Below are 25,223 nucleotides of genomic sequence, written 5' to 3' on the forward strand. Positions count from 1 at the left end.
AATTAGAAGACCTTAGTTCAAATTCTGTCTCTGATGTTTACTACCTGGGTAACTAGGTGAGCTGGAAAGGAACTTAGAGATATTTAGTCCAAACCCGTCATTTTTCAGATGAAGAAATTGAAGTTGAGAGAGGTTAAGTGACTTGCCCAGGATCACTTGGCTAGTAAGTACCTGAGGCAGGATTTGAACCCTGGATTTCCCTACCACCAGTCTAGTTCTCCATTTATTGAGCCATCTCATCTATAAAAAGATAGTTGGCCTAGAAGGCATTTGAAGTCTGTTCCAGAGCTTTAGCTATGAGCCTAAACCATATAAATGACTGGATAAATGTATGGTTACTTCTGGTAAATGTGATAATAGCAATCTTGTCTCATTACTCCTTGCTGGAAGTCTGCTATGCATTTACCACATTTCTGTCTGTATTGTAATTATTTGTGCATGTTTTCATCTTCAAACTGAAAGCCAGTCCTTAAGGGTAGCACGTTTTTTCGTATTCACAATACCAAGCCTTGCAAAGCGCCCTGCACATACCTAGTAGGTGCTTAATAAATATTTGTTAAAGTGAAGCAGGGCCTTTGTGGAAACGGGGAAGTAGCCATAAATGCTCTGCTGTATTACCTAAATCAACAAACGCGTGCCAGGCACCTCGCTTGATACTGGAAAATTTATCCTGTATATCTTGTTTGTACATAGTTTGTTTGCATGTTATCCCTTCCATTAGACTGTGGGCTCTTTGAGGTAAGGGAATATTTTTGTCTTTCTTCGCATATCCCAGACTTTAGCATGGTGTACGACACATAGCAGGCGCTTAATAAATGCTGGTTGAGCAGATAAACAATTCCCTCTCACAAGGTATTAAGGAAGTTTATGTTTCTCCAGACCATAGCTCCACTATCTAATAATTGCCCAATTTCTCATTTTCAGTCAGTTCTTTTGCCAGAAACCCTCAAGAAACAGAAATACAACTAAGTCTCCCTCGCAGCTACGAAAACTCAGAGCCCCAGGAGTCTACTCGCCTAACGCTTAAACAACCAAGAAAAGGAGAGGGTGATTTGGGGTGTGTGTGTGAGCCTGGTGACTTTATTGCGCAGGCGCAGACTTCCCCTCTCCGCACTCCTCTCTAGCCGGCGGGGAGATGCTACGGTAAAGAGGGTGGGAAGCGTTCCGAACGCACTCTATGGTTGCTGCGGGGGGCGCACCAATGGCGTAGTCCGTTCCCACTTTATTTCCGGAAGTGAGGTCTTCCGCCTGGGCCGCCGCGGCTGGGGTCTTGGTGGGCAGCGCCGCCGCGGGCGCCTGGGGGATGCTCGGGTCTGCGCGGGGCCGGGTTCAGCACCGCGCGGTAAGAGGCGGGGGCCCGGCGAATGAGGGAGGGCAGGAGGCGGGCGGCAGTGGGAAGTGGGGGGGAAGGACGCCCCGAGAATCCCCCGCTCCTGGCGGGCCCCGAGGAGCCCCGACAGCGTCATTTGGGGATCCGGGGGCCGAGGCGGTGGCAGGCTCGCGCCTGAGGGCCAAGTATCCTCCTGTCATTTGAGTGCCCCCCCCCCCCGTAGCCGGGGCCGTGGTCTAGGGCGAGGAAACCCGCGGGCTCATTCCCCAGGGGGATGAAATCCGAAGATGACGGAAACCCGGGCTGTGGGCGAGAGGAGGAGGGCGGGGGATGCGGTCTCAGCTGGTGGGGTCACCTCGAGTGTGTTCGGGGGCCTCCTCCCTTTCAGCTAGCCCTTGCTGCGTGTCGCCCGCAGCGTCGTTCCCACCGGCGTGTCGCGGAGGCCCCCCCCCGAGGCAGGGGAGGGGGAGGACCGGGCCTGGCCTCGCCGGGACTCCCCTTCCTCTACCTGTCCCCCTCCCCTGGGGGTGTCCCCACGGGTGTTGAAAGTCCTGGCTCGAGGCGCCGATTGGCCAGCCCTTTGGGTGGCTACGTCACGGCCCCGACCGGTCCGAGCGAGCCGTTAGATCTCCCCGTGGCCGGACTCCCCGCCCAGACCCGGGGGTCTTGTTTCAGGTGTGGGGCCGAGGGCCCCTGGGATGTGACCCGGAGGATGTCGTTACTGCTCCTCTGGAGGCCGGCCTCGAGAGCTATGGGAATAGCTAATCCACCCAACCCTGGTATTCCGTCCATGACCCCGCTAGCCAGACCAATCGGTTTATTTCATGAAATATTCTTGCGTCAGTTAATCTTGTCCTGCGATGTAGCATTTCTTCCACTGTTTAAGTCTCTTCTTGTTATAATTTATAAGGAATATTAAATCTGGACCTTAAAGATAGTCTAATCCAGGGAATCTTAACCGTTTTGTGTGTCTTAGACGCCTTTGGCAGTGTGGTGGAATCCAGGATCCCTTTAAAATGCATAAAATAAAAATGCCGAGTATTACAAAGGAAACTAATCGAAGTAGTTATCAAAATATATATATTTTTAAATAACTTCCAGCATCCTAGATTAAGAACCCCTGATTTAGTTCAGCTTTTCATTTTACAAATGAGGAATCTGGAATTTTACTTTTTTTCTGTTTCTTAGCTCCGTACATTGATCATAAACTCTTTCAGAGACACTTTGTACTAATGATCGCAGAAGATCCATCCCCTTGTAGCGGAGGGTCTTGCCTATAGCAGACCATCAGTTAATATGAATTGAGTCATTAGGTACTTAGTGTAGTGTGCATCATGTTTTGCTAGATACCATTTGATACAAAAAGGTACAAAATAAGATCCTTGCCTTAAGGGAGCTTGTGATCTCTAGGAAGATAATAAAATGATACAAAATGGTATGGACAATTAGAGTATCAGACATGGTAAAGCACAATTTTGTGCATGTCATAAAAATATATTTAAAGATAAAGGACTAGAATACAGGCCGGTTTTTGGCATAATATCACTATTTAAAAAATAATTAAGGAGAGCTCACTGAGTTAACTGTTGTTTCAGAAGTGATTTGATGTTTTTCTTAGTATTTAGTATAGCAAATGCTTCCATAAATGGAATCAGAACATGGAGGCTCTTAAATGATGACTATTTTGTCTCACACTTTAAAAAAGCAAGGGACTATTGGGGAAGATGACCTTAAGGTTGAGGCAGCAAGCCAAAATCCAGAGTGACTACCTCTGACATTTCTGAGAGGGGATTATGTATATTTCAGGTTGGAGAATTAAAAAACAACCTAATTACATGTGTATTTGAATTCGGGAAATAGAGCCTGAAAATTGTTAATCATTTGAACTTTGATCAGCTTGCTTTGCATTTATAGAAACTGAGAGGGACAACTTGTAGGATCTATGGGCAGTGTACATGCAGCATTATGACTTCATTGCTTTTTCTCTACCAATCCTTTCCATACGTTTATTTTCTATTACAAGAACACTAGAAATAGAACGGTAGCTTTTTGCATATAAGGATACATGTGGTCTTTTACTAGTAAAGGAATTTAAAAATTTTGTGTTGTAAATGTTCATTTTTTAGATTAGCCCAGCACACTTAGCCAAACACCTACAATCCCAATAAATATTTGTTGAATTGAATTGAATTGTGGTCTTGGAGTCAGTGTTCCACATGCAGCAGTTGTGGAATTCATAAAGAAAGGCATTTTTCTCTGTGGTCTGTATAATAACTGCTTTGCAGTTTGGTTTAGATGGTAAGGGGCCAAATCTGTCCTCTGGGGTATGTGTTCTAAATGCTTGATTATATCATGATGCCTTTTTTGTTGTCTAATAACACAGATGTCAGTGCATTTTGTTTTGAGGCTCTCTTCTTGGGCATTAATTGATTTCCCATTTCTGTTAATATAGCTGTCAAATATTCTCTCATTCAGAAAAATGTTGGCACAGCTTTGGTGAGAATTCCTGGTTTCCTTTCAGTCCTAGCTAAAATCTCATCTTTTATCAGAAGTCTTTGCCAACTCTTGTCTAGCACCTTCCTTCTGTTAATTATTTCCTATTTATCCTGTGTATAGCTTTGCATATTGTCCCCTCATTAAACTGTGAACTCCTTAAGGGCCGGAACTGTCTTTTGCCTCTTTTTATATGTCTTCAGGGCTTAGCATAGTGCCTGGCACATAGAAGGTTTTAAATAAATGTTTGCTGATTGATTGATAGGTCTGTATGCCCTAGAATTGGAAGCTGATAGATTGAAGGCTATAAATTTTCTTCCTAAAAGGTGAGACCTAATAATAGCTTATGTTTCTATAGCGTTTCCTAAAGTATTGTTCTCAAAATAAGCCTCTAAGGTGGTTTAAGAAATATTATTCCCATTTGACAGATGTAGAAGCTAAGTTTTAGAGAACTTAAATGACTTGCCTTTGGTCACATGACTAATGTCCAAGCTGGGACTAGAATCCACATTTCTTGCTCCATTTTTTTTTCCACTAGCCACCTTGTGTCTATATATTTTAGTAGTCTTTAAACTTAACATTTCCCCACTAATTAACCACTTAGCATGCTTGTAATCAGTTTATTGAATTTAAATTAATTTGTATGAGAAGTTCTTACAAAATTAACAAAATCTGATAATCAAGATTTTGTATAGGCTGAGTCAAGAGGTAAAAATATTCAAGCACCGGAGATTAAATAACTTTTATTTAACAGTCACTTTTGAAGGGTATTAGGGAGGTGAACAAAGAAGAGAACATAGTGAATAATGGTGAGATTTGTTGATAGTGATAAATTAGCAATATAGTTTGCAAAGCCTGAGGACTTTCAGTTTTTAGGGAGGTAGGAGACTGCTTTCTGTTTTTGGATTTTCAATATTTAGCATAGTTCAAGACACATGTGCTTAATTGAATTTCCCATGTACCTCTGAAATCCAACATGTCCAAAATAGAATTCAGTATTTCTTCCTAAACCACTTCCCAACCTTCCAGTCACCTAGCTTCATAACTTTGGAATTGTCTTCAACAGTCTTTTCCACTCCTTATAGCCAATTAATTTAAAAACAAACAAACAAAAAAACAATATTGCCTCTTAAATGGGAATGAGTAGAAAGGAACAAGCATTTATTTAGTACCTACTCTGTGCCAATGTGCTCCGTGCTTTCCAAATATCATCTCATTTGGTCCTCTAACAACTGTGGGAGGTAGGTGCTGTTAATATTCCTGTTTTACAGTTGAGGAAACTGAGGTAGATAGAAGTTAAGTAACTTGCCCAGGGCTACATAGGTAGTATTTGAGGCCAGATTTGAACTTAAGTCTTCCTTACTCCAGGCCCAGGGTTCTGTCTATTGGTTCTTTTTGCCACTCCAGTTGAGAACCCTAGTTTATTACCTGAATTTTTGCCAAGTTTTCTAATGCGTTTTCTGCCTCAAGTCTGTCACTCTCCAGTCCATCTGCCAGACAGTTGCCTGATTGATATTCTTAAAGCACAGGTCTGTTCGTGTCATTCTCCTACTCAAGAGCCTTACGTGGCTCTCCCTGGTTTCTAGGTTCAACTAAGACTTGTTTGGCATTTAAAGCACTTAAAAAAGTTAGTTCCAACTTGCCCTTCCAGATTTACTACACATTACTCTTCTCCACACACACTCTCTATATTCTTGTATTCCAACCAGATTGGTCTACTTGCAGTCACACTTATGTTACATTATATCTCCTATGCCCATGACTTTGCACAGGCGAGTATATGAAAGGAAGTAATGTATTATGAAAAGTATCTTTATACTGCAGCATAATACAATGATTCACTGTTCATGAGTTATCAGCTTCTTAGGTTTGGCATATCCAATGTAAGGAGGCATGGAAATACAAAGTACGTTTTAGAAAGATTTCTTCCCCCCTCCAAAAATTAGGCGTTTGAAAGGGTTAACCGTCAGCTGTCCAGAATACTCAGCTCTCCAAAGACACCAAATAGTCAAGTTTTTATTATTTTATTGTTATATATTAATAATAGTTTTTAACTGTTTCCTGTTTCAGATACTTGTAAAAAATTAACTAAGGAGGATATTCACCCCTGTGGGGTTGGCTTAGAATTATACATAAGGACACACTTTCAAAGCAATATAATCTGTTGTTGTCATTTGCCATAAGTTCACAAATAGTGTTATAGGTAGCAAACTGCCTCTTTGTAAAGATCTTTAATCATGTAGCAGTAGAAAGTATTTTCAAAAGTCACAAAACCATGACTTATAAATTTAGTTTCTGAGTTTGATTTAGGTACTGCAGGGAAGCCCTATACTTCTGCAGAGAGTAATTTAAAGGGCATAAGTATAACATATGTCAACTAGAAAGTATTGAAGTGTGAGACAAAATACCTGTAGAAAGAACAACTGTAAGCAGAAGAGCACAGAGTTAAGAATGCATATTTTTGCCTAACTTTCCAAATTTATGACATTACAAAATTGTCCATTGAAGTCTTCAAGATGCTCATTTGCTGATGTAATTGCATTGTCAAGTACCAGAAAACTTCAGAATGTCCTAAATGAGATGGATAATCATTCAAGAGTTTAGCCTAACTACCCACAGGAAAAAACCTAAGGATAAAAGCTGTCTGGTTCAAATGCTGTAATGATTTTGGGCTGATAGCCTAAAGGGTTGCTTTTTAAAAAATTATTATTATTTTTTTTAGTACCTATAGCTTGGAAGGACACTGATGATGGATGACTTCAGCTCAGAATGGAACAGAAGGGGAAAAAAAAACCCAGACTGGATGGTATTTGCAAACAGCCTAGTGTTTTTAATGACTCAAAGCTTTTCCATGAAACAAAATCTTGTCTTTTTAATACCAATATTCTATATTGCTGCAAATCATGGGATATCATAAATTCCAAGGAATCAAAAGTGTGGGCTACACAAAGGACAGTGGAGACTGTGGTGGGCCTATTTAGGTTGTAATAGAGTATCAAATGCAATTTACACATAAAATAGACCAGCAAAGAGTGATAAATGATGAGGAAATGAGTCAGTCTATGGCATGACTGAGGGTCTTAATAGACTGAGTGCTGGAAAGAATTTAGTTTGTCTAGTTCAACCCCCTCATTTTATGAATGAAGAGACTGAAGCCAATAGAGGCTAAGTGACTCTACCAAGGGCACACAGATAATGTGGCAGAACCAGGATTCAGACACAGATCCAATGCCACCAAATCTAACACTCTTTCCACTGTACCATGAAGTATAAGTATAAAAGTTTCCAAATTTCCAAGAATTTGCCGAAATCAAAAAAGTTTGAAATCTATTACTGATCAGTTGCAGGATAGATAATTTTAATTTCCTACTGCAGTATGTTAGTTATATTGAAAAACAGCTTGTTTCTCTTGATTAATATTTGAAAATACCATCTTTTTTTCTTGCTCTTTTTTAATTTTATTTTTTTATTAATTTATTTTGATTTATCAATAATCACTTCCATATGCTTTTGAGTTTAAAATTTTTCTCTCCCTTCTTCCCCACCACCTTCCCCAAGACAGCGCACAATCTGATATATGCTATACATTTACATTCATATTAAACATATTTTCACATTAGTGATGTTGTAAGTAAAAATTAAAACCAATAGGAGGAACCATCAGAAAGAGGAAACAAAACTCAACAGAAGAAAAAAAAACATAGCAAGTTGACTTCCATAGTTCTTTCTTTGGATGTGGATAGCATTTTCCATTGCAAGGCCTCTGGAGATGTCTTAGATCCTTGTATTGCTAGGAAGGATTAAATTTATCAATATTAGTCATCATACAACGTGGTTGTTATTGTGTACAACGTTCTCTTGGTTCTGCTCACTTCACTCAGCATCAGACCATATAAGTCTTTCCAGGTTTTTCTGAAGTCAGCCTGTTCATCATTTCTTATAGCACAGTAATATTCTATCACATTCATATACCACAGCTAGCTCAGCCATTCCCCAATTGATGGGCATCCTTTCGATTTCCAATTCTTTGCCACCACAAAAAGAGCAAAAAATGAATATTTTTGTACATGTGGGTCCTTTTCCCATTTGTGTGATCTCTTTGGGTTATAGCCCTAGAAGTGCTGTTGCTGGGTCAAAGGGAAGATACAATCTATAAAATTTTTTTTAATGTTACTATGACTAGGAAGGTATTTAAGAGGCAGATCTTGGGTACTCTTTTAAGAATGTATATTTCATTTATCACAAGCTCATTTGCAGATATGGGAAATTTTGTAAGTACTAATGCCTTCTGCTAACAATTGGATAATTTATGAGCAATAGATTTTAGTATATCTTATTTTAATTTTTATTTGAATGACTCATATCTGTACCTTTGACTTTAATCTCTTGGCCAGCTTCAGTTCTTTGTCTCCAAGTACTTACTAGACATTTCCATTTGGATAGCCTGCTATAACCTCAAACTCAATTTATCTAAAATTAAATTCATTATCTTTTTTCTAAAATTGACTTTTCCTGAATTTCCTAATTCTGTCAACATCACTAATTTTTGCTAAGCATCCAGATGGGAAATATTGTTTTATCTTAAGAAAATGTTTTCTTGGGGCTGCTAGCTGGCACAGTGGATAGAGCACCGGCCTTGAAGTCAGGAGGACCAGAGTTCAAATCCGGTCTCAGACACATAACACTGGCTGTGTGACCCTCGGCAAGTCACTTAACCCCATTGCCTAGCATCCACCCCCCCAAAAAAATTTTCTTCCTACATGATATCCAAGTTTTACTAATTTTTCGTTTTTTAGTATTTCCCAAATTAATTTTCCATTTTCACTTTCCAATTAACACCTTACTCTTGAATTACTTTAGGACCTCCTAAATAGTCTTTTTAATGCTACTAATATCACTTTGGTGAATCTTCCTTAAACACTGATTTGATATGGCCCCTCTTCCTTTATGGATAGAAAAAGTTTAAAGGCAAAATACTGATTCCCCACTGGCAAACAGTGTGTATTTCCAAAATACTTGAGGCTAAAACAGGTATTACAGGAAAGATCTATATCTCAATTGCTGCCTCTCTTGTACTCAGCCCCTTTTCTCAGTTCCTTTTAGCCGTGAACAGATGGATATCTGTAATTAGTTCAGGGAAAGTTAAATTGGTGTCCCAGGTTATCCAGTTTTATGTAGTTGAGCATTATAAACTACAAAACAATACTTTCTTGCCTTTTTTTTTTTTTTTGCTTTTTGGTAAGGCAGTTGGGGTTAAGTGACTTGCCAAGGGTCACATAGCTAGTAAGTGTCAAGAGGCTGGATTAGAACTCAGGTCCTCCTGACTCCAAGGCCAGAGTCTTATCCACTGTGACACCTAGCTGCCCCCAATCTCTTTTTATTCTTAAGACAATTTAAAATAACTTTTAAAAGTCAAAATGGTCTGCTCATGTTAAAAAAAAAACTTTAAAATTAAAATATTAGCAAACATATTTTTTGAATTAAAAACATCTGTAGAATAAAGTCTAAATGACTTAGTCTGGCATTCAAGGCTGCTCAGTCAATTCATCCTGTATTTCTAACCTTATTTCCAACTGCTTTCGAGCCTGAACCCTCTCCTTCCTCTTGGCCAGTTTTTCAATCCCCTAAACTTAGTCTGCTCATTAATATTTCCATGTTGTTGTTCGTTTTGTCTTTATTTTCTCCTTTTATTCTCTTCCCTTTATATAGCAAAATTCTACTTATCCTAACAAATCTCAATTTCTTCATGAATCCTTCCTTTACCACACCAATCCATCATGTTTCTTCCTTCTTATGAACTTCTATAGCATATATCTATACCACTGATGTGGCATCTCTTATGACTGCCTTATATGAAGGTTATTAGCATATACAGGGAGTGTACCTTATGTTCATATTCACTCACAATACGTAGCATAACAATAGGAATTTGTGAAATTGGTTTTATCACATATCCAAAGACAACCAAAAATATAATTTCATGGAGCATTTGATAATTTCATAGTATAGTGTTCATGGCACATAATTACAAAAAAGACCACCATTAAGAGAACTACATCTTATGCACTAATATCTTTTGCAGATAAAAAAGAAATTCTACAATGAATTTTAAAAAAAAGAACTAGAGAACTGAGTGTTAGACATAATAAGCAAATTGAGAGTATGCTAATTTGAGGCTCCAAATTAAATCTATATACTTTAATACTTAGTAACTTAAATACAAAGGTGGGCTTGAGAAAAGGAGAGCAAAAATAATATTGTGAAATGTGGTTCAGGAGATGAAGGAGGCTGAAGACTCATAGACTATACCAAAGTCTCATACTTATCACAAATACTTTGAGAAAAGAATGAGAAGGTACCAAATCACACTGTAGAAAGTTAAACTGATTCTGTCCTAACAGACAGGAAATGACTAGGTTGAATTACATAACCATGTATTGTTAGACTGTCATCTTGTTAAAGTAGAGGTCAAAGTCAATATCAAACTAGAAAAAAAAGAATAAAAATGAGAATATATGGTATATAGTTGAGGCAACTCCATAATGAAGAGTAGAAAATGGATTTAAAAAAAACCCAGATACCCAACATTAACTATATTTTCTAAGGAAGTTTGATATCAGTTGCCAGAATGAGGAGACCAGAAGAGTCTAGAAACCACTTAGCAAGTAAACACTTTCTTTGCCAAATGGAAAGAGGTGGTACTTAAATGCATCACCAGTTTAGAATATACTCTTGTTTGCATAGTCTTACAGAGGAGGATGGTAGGATAAGCTCCAGACCTACTAAAAGGTAAAATATTGGTGGAATCAATGGGGAATACTTTCCCATTTATATTTAGCACCCATTAACAGTTGTCTATGATTAGTTTATTAGTTTATTTGCATTTCACTTACAACTGGAGTGTAAAACCCTCAGGGAATAAAATTTAGGACTGGCAAGAAATAAGGGGGTGGCAACTGTGGAGTAGGTCAGAAGACCAGGGTTGTAGTGCCCCCATGACACTTGTGACCCTCAGCAAATTATTTAAGTTTTTGGTGCCCTCAACTCCCTAAGACTCCAGTTGCAAAACAGCTGGTAACCTATATTGGACTTGTCAAATGGATGAAACTGGCTTGTAACCTAGAGCTGAACAGAGCAGGCTAGAGATGGGAGAGTCAGGAATCAAGGAGAAGTTTAATTTCAAAGTGAGGGAAGCAGCTTACAAGTGAAGTCCATCTTCCTGAGAAGGGGGCTTTCCCACTTATGGCAGGGATAGGGTTTTTAAGTGTGAAAACCATAAATGGCTGGACCACAACACAGGCATTCTTGGGTGTTGTATAAACAGTCTCCAAGTTGTAGGGGTCATTGACCCTTGTGATTGTTCAGGAGGGCACAGAACGAGGGTTAGCATGGCCAGGAGCAAAAGTAAGCACCTGGTTTGGTTCACTTGGCCATTACATTCTCAGCAATTGTTAGCATGTCAGGGAATCTGATTGATCACTTTGGCTGCAGCATGTCAGCTGCAATATCAGCTCCCTAGTCAGGGTCCCCTGGAAAGTAAGGAAGCTCCAACAAATCTAAATAGTATAATCATTACATGTATTGTGTCATTAATACAAAAATTATAAATTTCATTACAGCAGGCTTTTCCTCAACCAATGAAATCTGTTCAGAAAATAAAAGCAAGAAATGGCAAGGATTTTTATAAACTTCCATCTACCCTGACTGATTTTAAATTTTAGTAATATAAGTTTATAAGACAGCGGCAATTCTGTGATGGCTTTGGTTAACTCTTAGCTTTTCTCAGCAAATTGTTACATTTTCTGCTGTGCCTTTTTTCTCCCAGATTTAATTATGCCTTATGGCTCTTAAGAGTCTGAAATAGATATATTCAGAGTATGGAGTGATCCAGAAAAAGATGGAAGACGTACAACTGATTGCACCCAACGTGAGGAGCACTGAAGAAGAGCCCGTCCCTGGTGTTAGTCGTCAAATTTCTGTTAGTGAATTTTCTTGCCACTGCTGTTATGACATCCTGGTGAATCCCACTACCTTGAACTGTGGGCACAGTTTCTGTCGACATTGCCTGGCTCTGTGGTGGGTGTCCTCAAAGAAAACAGAATGTCCAGAGTGCCGAGAGAAATGGGAAGGTTTTCCGAAAGTAAATATTCTGCTCAGGTAATTGTCAATCAATATCTGGAGCACAGATAGGCAGCTTTTATAATAATGATTTTATTTATTAATAGGAGATACTGTTGCCTTGTATGTTTGAAAAAGGCAAATTCAGAGGAGTTCTGTTTTTCTTTTTCTTTTCTTTTTTTTTGAATCTGTTATAATATCGTTTTGAGCTTTAAAACATAGGTAAAACAGGGCAAAATTTGATTCCTTCCTACCTAGGTGATTCTTTGGATTTTTAAATAAGTATAAAGGATAATTCTGGTTATCAGACAATTACTTGAAACAATTTGCCTTGTAATAATGACTTCCCAGATCGTGTAGAATAACCTAGAGTTTTCCTTTCAGGGCAAATAGTTTAGCCATACAGTTCTTTTAAATAATTGTTATTGGCATGATCATTTCTGCAACCTTTGAATAATTCCCACAATGGAATTTCTTTCACGTATTATACAGTATGTATTATAAATCGGTATGTGGTAATTCAGATAATCAGCAAGTACTTTCAATTTCTATAGTATCATATATTAGATTTTGGGCAAAGTGGGGCTCAAAATCTGGACTTTGCTCATTTCTTTATTACGGAATTCATTGCTAGTCACATCAACAAAGTACTCCATTAATTTTTATCCTTAGGAGTTTGCTTTTTTACAAGATTTAATTTTTACTGAATTGTTGTTAGGTTCTTTAGTTAAAGAAAGTTAAACCAACTGAGCCTACTACATCGTGAGCTATATATACTCATATTTTTCCTACTACCAGACTTTAAATCAAGCTTTACTTTATAGACTTATGATATATTTAAATAATTTCCTTGATTTTGTTTTCTCTGTAGAGATGCCATTGAAAAGTTATTTCCTGATGCCATCAAATTGAGATTAGAAGACATTCAGCAGAACAGTGATATAGTACATAGTCTTGCAGCCTTTCATAAATATGGAAATGATCAGATTTCTGTAGCTCCGAATGCAGGGCGAGCAAATCCTCAAAGAGGAGGGGGATTTTTTTCTGGAGTACTGACAGCTTTAACTGGTGTTGCAGTAAGTTTATCTTTTGTCTAATTCCCTCTCCACTTCATCTGATAATTTAAGCCTGTTTCTCTTTAAATATGACTAGATCATTAAGTGGCTTCATGAAGAGAGAATGTGTAATAAGTAATAGGCAAAAAGACCTGGGTTTGAATCCTATTTTTACACGTTGACTCTGTGATCCTGGACAAGTCACTTAACTTTTCAATGCCCCAGGCAGCTCTCCAAGACTGTAAAGTGCAGGGGAGGTGCTGATCTGCATTGGCAAGAGGTGGTAGAAAACTGGGAGTTTCCTACACCAGTGAAATCTCAGATCTCATCCAAAAAAACAAACAAAATGAAACAAAGAAGACCTAAGTAAAGTTCTACAATAATTACTGGTGAGCATTTTCAATTGCTCATTTCATATAAATTTCCCCAGACATGGAACTTTGGTATACTAAAGCTTAACAGTATTTCCTTATATGTTCCATACTATAAAAGCCTAAATATTTCATTTTCTGTTTAAATTGAAAGACACCAGATTAAAGTTATTGTTTTGTTTTGCCTGAGAGCTATGATTTCATTGGTGTAAGTAATTGCCGGGGAGGAAACTCCCTCTGCCCATGCAGTTGGCAGCTGTCCAGCACTTGAGAGTCTTGGAAAGCTGCCTAGAGCACTGAGAGGTTGTGACTGTCCCGGGATCACACAGTCTTGTGTAAAAACAGCCTTTAAATCCAGGTCTTTCTGACTTTATCCACTCCACATTGCTACCTCTTCATAAAGCCATGTGATTGTCTACCCATAGGGATTAGTGATATTTCTGGAGAGGTCAATTCAGCCTTCTGGTGGTCCCTGTTAACTTGGTGCTTATTTCAAGTTTATGAAAACAGATTGAGTTTTCACCAGTCTGAGTTTACCAGCACAAAAATGTCTTTGTGTTTCCTTGACTATTCAAGTTCTAGGTGGAATGACTGGCAAATATAACAAAGAGCAAATAGGTAGATATTTATTTTTCAAGGTGACTTATAATGGTGTAAGTGACCTGCTTTCATATTAAAGGTTTTCATCAATCAAGAAATCAATAAACATTTATTGAGAACCTGTATGTGCTAAGCACATCTCTTAGGAAATCTGCTTTATTTTTTTCCCTGAAACTTCAATTTTTAGCACTGAAGTATTAACGATTATCTATGCCTTAAACTTGCTATCATTCTCTTTTCTAGGTAGTTCTTCTTGTATATCACTGGAGCAGTAGAGAATCAGAGCATGACCTGCTAGTTCACAAATCTGTCGCAAAATGGACGGCTGAAGAAGTCATCTTTTGGCTAGAGCAACTGGGCCCTTGGGCCTCTCTTTATAGAGAAAGATTTTTATCTGAAAGAGTTAATGGCAGGTAAGTAATACATTGACATTTTAAAAGATAGTCCACTGTTGTGATAGATCAGAGCTTTCAGATGGAAAAAATAAATAAGTATAATTAAATTAACCTATAAATAAAATCTTGATCTCCACTTAAGTCATTCTGATATCTCATGGCATGCAAGTGACCTAAGTTCCCTGAAAGGCTTTGCCAGAGGAGAGCAAGCACTGGCAAGTGTAATCAAGCTGGAGAGGCTTTGAATATAGGCCTGGCATTGATTTATGTGTTTTGTCATCCAGAGACCAGCTTAACTGAGGACAGGAAGTCTGCACAAAATTATTTTCAGCCACAGTAACTCAAAGACTTCACCAGCATGTGGAGGGATTGTGGTCTGCATCAGAAGATGGAGTATATACACCAAAAAAATCATGAATCCTTTAAGTGTTGAAGAATAAGTAAAATCTGCATGTCGTTTTGTGGGCAAAAAGAAAATGTTTGAAAAGATGCTCAAAGGGGCAGCTAGGTGGCGCAGTGGATAGCGCTTCAGCCTTGGAGTCAGGACGACCTGAGTTCAAATGTGGCCTCAGACACTTTACAACGTACTAGCTGTGTGACCCTGGGCAAGTCACTTAACCCTGATTGCCTCACCAAAAAGCAAAAAAAGATGCTCCAAAATGGAGACAGACATCAACTGCCAAAATTTCACTTACCTTCTCTCCCACCTCAACATTATGTTTTGAAAGTCTTCTTAAATTTTTCAGTTTTTTCACAGTTGAAATTCCTGTAAATGTAACTATATCCACAATTGGGGAATGTAAGATAGTCATTCTGAATCTGTACTGTTATTTTGCGTTTTGTCTCTGTGACCTATCATAAAGTGTTTCTGAAATAAAGCTAGACTTTAATATCACAAGGTGGTTCTCTTCCCCCTTCTCTCCCCCCCCCAAAAAAACCAAAACAAAACAAAACAAAAAAAAACAGGCAAACAAACAAAAACCAGTGAAGCTAGAGAAGGTCACATACCTGCGAATGAGACTGAAAAAGCTTTTGTTTATAGACTAAAACAGTTAGGACTCTAGACCAAGGCTAAGGTGAAATGTGTTTTAAGTCTATATAAAGTCAGACAGACTTTGGATAGAGTTCGACATGGAATTATTCACTAAAAACCACAGCTAAGAAGTATCTCTTAGAGTGTGAAAGGGAGTAGGACAAATGTGAGGAAGGGTTACTTTAAGCCCAACAGGTAGTAAAAACTGTATCCCATGTTAAAGCCTGAGGAGTTGTTTAGAAAGAGGTAGTAAGCGAAACTAGAAGTGTTTTGGGATACAATTCTAGCGGTTCGGTGTTGTTACATGAACTGTTCTTTTCTGTAAGCCAACCTTGGTGCTATTGTCAAAGACTGAATTTTGTTTCAGATGGATTGTGAAGCTGACCCAGTATAATAACTCTTATGTTTTTATATATACAGCTGTTCAGATGATTTAAAAATCACTTTCTAGTTAATATGCCCCTGTTTTTAAAAGATCAAGTCTCATGTTAATGTTTGCTTTTTTAAGTTACTGGAGTTGAGTAAGCCTATTAAATTTGAACAAATCATTTAACAGACATGTGGAGCATGAGCTAAGCATTATGCTGTACCAAGAAAAGAGCCCCATCAAGTGACTCTGCTGTCTGCTTGTCACATGCTGGAGGTCTTATGTACTGTTCTTGTATAACACTGATTTATATGCTTTTATTTGACATTACATTTCGTTGCTGGGATATGGAAGTTCAGTCACTTTGTGGATTTTAAAGCAGTATTTTGTTGTATCGGCCTCTTGTTGTGAATGGTTTACTCCAGAGTGCTTAGCAATTGCTATAGTAGCCTTTATGTTGAGTTCCAGGTATATGAAATGTTTTAGTTCTTTTACAAGTGTGGGATAATTTCTAGGAAGGAATTTTGAACACAGAAGGGGTACTTTCAACACATGATCTCAAAGAACAGATTTTTTTTTCTTTTTTGCTCCCCTATCGTAGATTGCTTTTAACATTGACAGATGAAGACTTTTCAAAGGCTCCATATAACATAGAGAATAGTAGCCACAGAAAAGCCATCATAATGGAACTGGAGCGTGTCAAAACTTTAGGAGTAAAGCCCCCACAGAATCTTTGGGAATACAAGGTAAACTTTTATAGCAGCTGATTCCCTTCTTCCTACATAGATTAAACCATTTGTTAACTTTTTAAGATGAAATACTGAATTAGAACCCACATCTCCCTCCTGTGGTCAGTCCCAACTCTAGCATTACCAGATATATGACCCTGGATAAGTAATTTCTTGATCTCTGGGTCTCATTTTCCTCATGTATAAAATTAGGTGCATTGGAACAAATGATACCTTTAAGCTCAAATTCTATAAGTGTAGTATAATTGTAATATACTATGAAAGCCCCGTAAGTCTGAGGGAGTTAGATATATTCCAGCTAACTGGTTAACTTCTAGGATTTCATAACCAAAATGTTTGCCAATCCTGAACTCTTCACTGCCAGACAGCAACTGGATCTTTAAGATATTGATACTGACTTTAATAGTAGCCTGAGAATATTGTAGTTACTGAAAATAATTCTATTGCAAAAGGAAATGCTGTATTCCATAGCCAAACTGATTATTTTGTACTAGTGATTTCCATTCCATTGGCATGAGAGGCAATGTATCATAGTGGATAGTGAGCCAGTCTCCAACCCAGGAAGACCTGGATTTAAGTCCAGCATCTGCCTCATACTGGATGGTCACTTCGTTTTAGTGGCATAAGCAGTTCTCTGTCACTGCAAGTTGCAGAGAAGGTGCCAGTCTATATTAGTAAAAGAAATTCCTTACCTGGGAGTTTGTTCATATACCAGTAAATTGAGGGTTGGTTATATAAGGAAAGGAAATGTAACTGTAATGGGATCACCAAATTTTGGACCTAGAAAGACAGAAATTATTTAGTTATAGATTTGTAGAACCTCTTAACTTATGTGTTTGAGGAAATGAAGGCATAAAGAGGTTTCATGATTTGCATAAGGTTCCATAGTTATTGGCAGTGTCTTTTTACTCCTCTTGTGGTATTTCCGTTGTATCATTTAATAAGGTTCCTTAAGTTTTTCATTGATGTTAATAATCATCTAAGTACTTTTTCCCATCAGACAAGTACTTTTATGTTCATATTTCTGTGCTAGGTGCTTGTGGTCATTTGTATTTCAGTAGTTCTTCTTTCCTTATCTTATGGAAAGTAGCCAAGAACTTTTATCTTTTCAGGCCAAGAGTTCCATTAATAGGAATCTTATAGTGCTCTTTCCTGAAGACTCATAATGCAACCAGCCCTAGCACTGTTAGACTGTATGACTGGAATTTGCAGTACTATAGAATGTTTGCTCTCCAGACTTTTAGAAGTTTTAGAAGAAACTTTTATGTAGGACTACTGCTTCTAATCTGGCATTTAAAGATTATTTTAGAAATTGGGACTTTATATAGTATAAGTTGCATACTGTATGTTAATGATAAATACTAGTCTTTCTTACTGCATTGCTTCATTTATTTAAGGCTGCAAAAGGAAAAAAAGACTGCAAATTTTATTTTACAAAATGATTTAAGTGAATTTAAAAGGATGATTCCCCCTGTTTTTAATATTGCATTGTTCACCTTCTAATGCATTTCAGGCTGTCAACCCAGGCAAGTCATTATTCCTGTTGTATGCCCTGAAGAGCTCCCCAAGACTTAGTATGTTGTATCTGTACTTGTTTGATTATGCAGAAACCTTCTTACCTTTCATCCATACAATATGCCCTGTGCAGGAAAAAGAGGATATCATCACAAAGTTTTTTGTAAGTTTTTTTTAGAATATCTTGACTTCAGCTATTTTATATATATGTGTGTGTGTATATATGTGTGTGTATATATATGTGTGTATATGTATATATATGTGTGTGTGTGTGTGTGTGTATGTGTGTGTGTGTGTGTGTGTGTGTGTGTGTATATATATATATATATATATGAGATTGAACCAGATGTTTTGATAAGAACCTGGTATGGGACAATGGAAATAACTTAACTTGCCTTGACTTAATAATAATGCCCCACTTTAAGATGTACAAAGCCCTTTTATCATAGCAACTCTGAGAGGTGGATATTAAACATTTTTAAAAATTTGGATCTGTGATTTCATCCATGTGGGAAGTTAAGTGGCATAGTGGATAGAGCACTGGGGCTGGAGTCAGGAAAACTGGAGTTAAAGTTCAACCTAAGACACATACTAGCTGTGTGACCCTGACCCTGAGTTTCCTCAATTCTAAAATAGGAATTATAACATAATATAATAATAATAAATAGAAATTATAATAGCACATACCTTCTGTAGTTGTAAAGTGCCTGGCACATTTTAGGCAGTTAATAAATGCTTGTTTCCTTCCTTCCTGATGGGAAAACCTATTCCACCAATGTCAATCAGCAGTTCATCCATAACTGGTAGTCTCAGAGATTGTTCTGGAGTACTGAGAAGTTAAGTGGTGACTTGCGAGTAGTGTGTGTCTGAGCCAGGACTCGAGTCTCGATCTTCCTGACTCCAGAGTTGGCCCTCTGTCCACTATGCTGTGACATCTTTAATGGCCAGTGTTATTCTTTTAGATTTTACAGATGAGGAAACTAAAACTTAAGAGATGGGATATGTCTGAGCTTTGGTGTAGGTTGGCTAATGAATACTGAATTTTTTGGCCACAGCAAAACTTTCAAAGGAACAAAAGGGTTGGGATAGTTATCAGTAGAGGGAATACCCATACCAACAAAATTAGATTCTTGAATCATCATTGCCTTATTTATGCAACATGATTACTCCGGAAAGTAGTTAGCAAATGTGACTTACAGCTTACAAGGAAATATGTTTGATTAGCTAATTTTAATAATGTGATGCTTATATCATATAAAAAGTTACATACCATAAAAATTACATGTGGAAAGCAGTGCCTAGTATGATACTTTGCTCATAGTAGATACTTAGAAGGTTGTCAAGGTTGTGTAAACACAACACTAAATTGACATGGTAAGTCAAATTTATGTCTACCCATTCTAATAGTCTGCCTCTGATATTGATGCTTGACATCAAGAGACATTTTATGGGCTAGTTTGGTTGTCATCTAAGATGTTAAACTTAAAACATTAGGGATATATCTAAAGTATTCCTAACTTCGCTGAATGAGTCACTGTGGCTCCATTTTAAAATAAATTTTACCTAAACTTTCCTTGAATCTATTTTTGTTTAATAAAATTATAATCTCCATGTAGACAGATACTATGTAAGACCAGTAAAGACTAAATAATCCTACAAATCTAACAGTGACTTAATTTTTAAATCTCTTTGGTATAGAGGCTGGTCATTTTTTCAATGAAGTGGTATAAATTGTTCACATGCCCCTTTTTGCTCCTTCAAAAGCACTAATATATTGATCGGGAATTAATTTCCCCTTTGGAAATCTTTTTCCTTTTTCCTCCAGTAGATTATATTTAAGGACTCGCAATAGGACAATGGGACAGCAGTCCTATCCTTTAAGTTTGATTCAGTCACTTTGCTCCATTTGGGTCAGGCCTGAAGCCCTCTGTTGATAGGAGTCACATTAGCCATCTATCAGCTAGGACATGCCTCACAGGGAGAGACATTTCCTTTTTCTTTTCTCCCTTGCTGTTAGATTCCCTCCACCCACTCTCCTCCTCACTTGCCAGTTACCTACATTCCTGTGAGTGTAGTGATGACTGCCTGTCTAATGACTAGTATCTTTGCATTGTTTGCATTAGTACCTCCAACCTATCTTCATGGAAAGACCACAAATGATTGATTTAATGATTCTACTATCTTCTCTATTGTCCCAAGCCTCACTTTTGTACTGCAGGATCCAGAGCTCCAGGGATCTTAATCATCTAGTTCAATGTCCTTATTTAGCAAATGAGAATCCTGAGGGTCCTGAAAGGATAAATGATACAACCAAACAGGAGGCAGAGCTGGGATTTAAATCCAACTCTTCTGACCCCAGATCCACTGCTGTTACCATTGTATTGTCCTCCCGCCACCCCACCCCCACCCTCCCTATTGCCTTAGCTTTATGTGAAATAACTTCATATTGGCTTTTAAATCAAATGCTCCTTGATTGTTTTTTGGCCTACCTGTTGTCTCACATTGGATTTTGTAGGCTTCTTTATTCTACTCAATTGGGCAGTCTTTCCATTGGTTAAAAAGTCCCTCGTGTGTGTGGTTATCCTTTTTGGATCTTACCAATTAGCCATCTCTTTGCTTGGATTCTTGAATAAATAGCATACTTTTTTTTAATTTCTAATAAGTTATTTTAAAATAATAGTCTTTTATAAATTATTTACTTTACCTAGTCATTCTTCCAGTTTTTTGCTGATGCTTGTACTTTCTTTTACTGGCCTTTTTTTTTTTTAAAGGAACAAATTATCATGGTTTGTTAGATTTTTTTCACTGTTTTCCTTTTTTCTTCCTCTTCTCTACCCCTACATGCCTTAGTTACATATGTGGTAGGGAAAAATTAATGGACTTGATTATTTTAATTCATTCAGTCTCATTTAATAAAAGATCTATTGGAGAGCTTCAAAAATTATGTAAGTATTATTGAGTGCCTTTATAATCACAATACAGTCTGGGTGATCATTTCAATTTTAAGATTAACTTCAGTTTAGATTGTTTCAAAAAGGAATAAAAAGTAAACTAGTTGGTAAATCAAATTGTTCTTGTAAAAACTACATTTTTTTTCTTTTCCCCAAAGGACTTTAAAGAGCCCACTTGGAAGCAGTGGAGAGAATTCCTTGTTAAATATTCTTTCCTTCCATATCAATTGATTGCTGAATTTGCCTGGGATTGGCTCGATGTGCACTATTGGACATCACGGTTTCTTATTGTTAATGCTATGTTACTCTCTGTTCTGGAGTTATTTTCCTTCTGGAGAATTTGGTCAAGGAATGAATTGAAGTAAGTATAGAAATGAATGGAATAGCAGGGTCTGGGAAAGAAATAGTTTTCAAGACAAGTAGCTGTCTTTGAAATATTTTGAAGGTTCTCTTATTTGGGGGGACATTTAAAAAATAATCACTTATAAAATATTTCCCCAAGTATTATTTATGTATAAACATTAGCATACTCTTGAGAAAAGAGATCTTTTAAGAAAAGGATTAAAGTAAAATGTTTCCTTCTTGGCAAATTGCACAATGATATAGAAGAGGAATTGGACATTAGGCAGTCCAGGTTTTCTTCCTGGTATGTCATCTGAGAAGAAGAAAGGGGAAGGAACAAGCATTTATTAAATGCCTACTGTGTGCCACACGCTTTACAAATATTTCATTTGATAATTATCTCACTTGACTTACTGTCACTTAATCACTCTGGGTAGCAGTTTTCTCATCTGCTGATAGGATCATAGATTTAGATCTGGAAAGGGTCTTAAAGGTCATTCATCTCCACCCCCTCATTTTACAGATGAGGAAACTGAGGCTGAGAGGTTACATGACATGTCCAAGCTCACACAGTATATATCTAAAGGAGGATTTTAACTCAGATCTTCCTGACTCTTGAGCACAATGGCCTTTCCAGTATTCTGCCTAGCTTCCTCTAAATGAGGGGCTTGGACTACATGATCTTGAAAGTTTTTTCTAGCTCTAATATTCTGTGATCCTATTATAAAATGACTCCTGGGTGAATATTGATCAGAACTGGGGGGAAACATTTTTCCTTGCAGAATGCTAAAGAAATTGTGTTTCTTCCCTTTTACATTTTCTTCTTTTTCTATTCCTGTATTTATTCCTTCCAATTCCCAGAGCCCCAGCATACCTGTGAAAACAATCAGAAAATAATCAACACTTCCAGTTGGAGGTGTACTCTAAAGGATAATACAAATGTTCACTTGCCCCAGGATATCTAGAATTAGACATCTTAGAAGCTGATGACTCACATGTAAACTGTTTGGAAAGCTCTTTTCCAACAACCCTATGAAATCAGTACTATGTATATTATTTTTTCCATCTTACAAATGAGGAATGAGTTCCAGAAAGGTTAAGTCACTTTCCCAGAATAACAGAGCCAGGGTTTGAATCCAGATCTCTCCTAATTCAAGTCCAGTGCTCTTTCTACAACACCATGCCATTTCACATATGGATTCAATAAGAGAGAAACATTTTTCTCTTTAAGAAAAGAGATTTCAGGGGGGCAGCTAGGTGACACAGTCGATGGAGCACTGGCTCTGGAGTCAGGAGGACCTGAGTTCAAATCTGGCCTCAGACCAAACACTTGACACTTACTAGCTCTGTGACCCTAGGCAAGTCACTTAACCCCAATTGCTTTACCAAAAAAAAAAAAAAAAGAGAGAGAGAGATTTCACTTTGTAGTAGCCTGCAGATTTGGGGGCAAATAAGTTAGAATACTGTACACAGTATTCTTTTATACAAACCAGGACACATATCTTTATCTGGGTCAGGTTCTTTGGAAATAGGCCATAGGAATTAACAGACACTCTCATTCTAACATAATCCTCTTCTTTTTTCAGAACTGTTCCTCACATAATGTGGAGCCATTTTTGGAAAGTATCAACACAAGGACTTTTTGTGGCCATTTTTTGGCCTATTATTCCTCAGTTTATTTGCAACTGTTTATTTTACTGGGCCCTGTACTTTAACCCAATTATCAACATTGATCTTGTGGTCAAAGAAGTACGCAGACTAGAAACCCAAGTGCTGTGAGTGTTGCTGTCCCAGCTCTGAGTGATGCTGGCCTCCAGCAGTTCTGAGCTTTGTAATTTAAAGAGTGGTAGGGGCTTCAGTGGGAGTGAGGGTAAAAGGGGGTGGTGTCTGCTTTTCTATAAATAGTTATAAAAGGAGCTGCTTTTTTAAAAAGCTACACAAAGTTTTTCTTGGAATGGGAAACAGGACCCATCATTCCCAAACCAGTATTGGTTTATTCAGATTGTACAGTAGTGATATTTGCCACATACTATATAACTACCTCACAAAGGTGTTGTGAGGCACAGTGAGATGATGGTTCTGAAGGACTGTTAGAGCTCCTCAAAGATGGGACATAACATTAAAGTATCATGGTATTAGCTTATGTGTGTTTGCTTCTCAACAGGCCTTCTGAGGCCTAGTTTGATAGAGCTGGTAAGTGATAGAGAATCTCGTTTGGAGCACTGATGATGGGAAAATGAAATTCTGCTAGGCAGTCTTTGCCTTCCAGATGTTCTCAATAAGTGAACTTTTAGTCATGTGTGGCTATGTGGTCTATTATAAGTATAGACAAACAGCTGCAGACTAGAAGTGTCGTGTGGAAGATGCTGTCTTGTTGGTGACTTCTTGGGAAGCATCACCGTGAAAACTCTGCAGTCATTGAGTTGCTGACATATTCCCTCCTAGCCAGTTTTAATCAATGTTTTGTGTCCTTTTATTTAAAAAGGGATATTGAACAACTTTGAGCAATTAATGAAGACAATTTTAGCCATTCTTTGCTGTCTCAGTGCTTCCTAAAAACAATGTTTTCAAAAAGAATTGGATCTGTGACAAATTTCAGGATTGTATTTTTCTTTAAGAAACATTTGATAATTGGCCTCACACTGTATCATTGTCTTTGTGATGTGATATCTGTACCAAGAGCTGTGATTTGTAAATATGGAATAGGATGAACTATCCAGAGAGAAGTGTGGCAACTTCTTGAACCATTCTTTGACCCTTTGTATCTTGTCTTAGAAGTGAGGATTTCATATTTGCATCTGAAGGTTTCAAAAAATTACTTTAAGCAAAAATAAATTTTTTTTAAAAGTCCTTATGAATTTATAACTGAATTTTTGGAGATATATCATACTGACCCGATATACTAAACACACCCAACTTTGTAACCACTTCTTAGATATTGAAGAGATTACATATGGGATACTAACTTTGCCTCAGGGCTTCATCATTACCTTTGTCAACAGAGGCCAGAAACCAAATTGGATTGAGAAGAGCCAGAAACTTGAGTTCTAATTCCTTTTTGCCACTAATAGCTAACTGTGTGATCTTGGGCAGGACATAAAAACATTCAAGGTCTTTATTTATCTGCAAAGTGAAGGGATAGGACTCGATATCCAAGTTTCCCTTCTACAATTCTAGGAAAAAGCAACTGAACAACTTCCCTACTCCAGGCCCTGCGCTCTCCACTGTACCACCCAGCCTTTCTTGTGAAGTTGTGTCCATTTGTGATCCTATTTGACACAGGCAAAGATACTGAAGTGGTTTGCCATTCCTTCTCCTGTGTGTCTCCATTTTACATATGAGGAACTGAGGCAAAAAAGGATTAAGTGACTTGCTCAGGGTCACACAGCTAGTGTGGGCAGCTGGATTTGATCTTCTGACTCTCCACTGCACCACCCAGTCTTAACTATATGTAAAACATACTGAGGAGGGAGGGAGGAAGGGGTGGAATAAGTCTCATCACTCAAACATTCTAAGAGGGAGAGATAACATTGTTTAGCTGCAATTGAGATGGAAAGACGAGATGATCCTTAGGGTGAAAAATGACAAGTATACTTTCTGTAATGTAATTACCTTTGCTAAAACCTTATCCAAATCAACAGTTCCTCCCCTAAAGTAGCTCTAGGATCTATGCCTATTGTTGTGCAGTGAATCAGACTCTCTTCATGACCCCATTTAGGGTTTTCTTGGCAAAGATACCAGAGTGGCCATTTCTCCAGCTCATTTTATAGTTAAGGAGGCAAACAGGTTAAGTGACTTTCTCAGGGTCACACAGCTTGTGAGCTTCTGAGGCTGATTTAAACTTGGGTCCTCCTGACTCCAGGGCCAGCACTCAATCCATTGCACACCACCTAGTTAGGCCTAT

At 37.9% G+C, this 25,223-nt stretch overlaps 1 protein-coding gene across 2 annotated transcripts; it reads left to right on the forward strand.

Moving 5' to 3' along the window:
* The first annotated feature begins 1,277 nt into the window (after positions 1-1,277).
* BFAR (bifunctional apoptosis regulator) lies at positions 1,278-24,169 on the forward strand. Of its 2 annotated transcripts, XM_027839444.1 has the most exons (9): positions 1,299-1,342; positions 6,546-6,629; positions 11,649-11,980; positions 12,813-13,017; positions 14,211-14,380; positions 16,364-16,508; positions 18,025-18,189; positions 21,136-21,338; positions 22,906-24,169. In XM_027839444.1, the coding sequence occupies exons 3-9, from the start codon at positions 11,721-11,723 to the stop codon at positions 23,096-23,098; spliced, it is 1,341 nt and encodes a 446-aa protein (XP_027695245.1). In that variant the 5' UTR covers positions 1,299-1,342; positions 6,546-6,629; positions 11,649-11,720; the 3' UTR covers positions 23,099-24,169. The 2 variants fall into 2 exon arrangements, with proteins under 2 accessions (XP_027695244.1, XP_027695245.1); XM_027839443.1 differs by lacking the exon at positions 6,546-6,629 and having other exon boundaries at positions 1,278-1,342.
* Positions 24,170-25,223: the final 1,054 nt, after the last annotated feature.

Source organism: Vombatus ursinus, unplaced genomic scaffold (genome assembly GCF_900497805.2).
Source record: "Vombatus ursinus unplaced genomic scaffold, bare-nosed wombat genome assembly UNPS02014832.1, whole genome shotgun sequence".
In the NCBI taxonomy this organism is placed as follows: Eukaryota; Metazoa; Chordata; class Mammalia; order Diprotodontia; family Vombatidae; genus Vombatus; species Vombatus ursinus.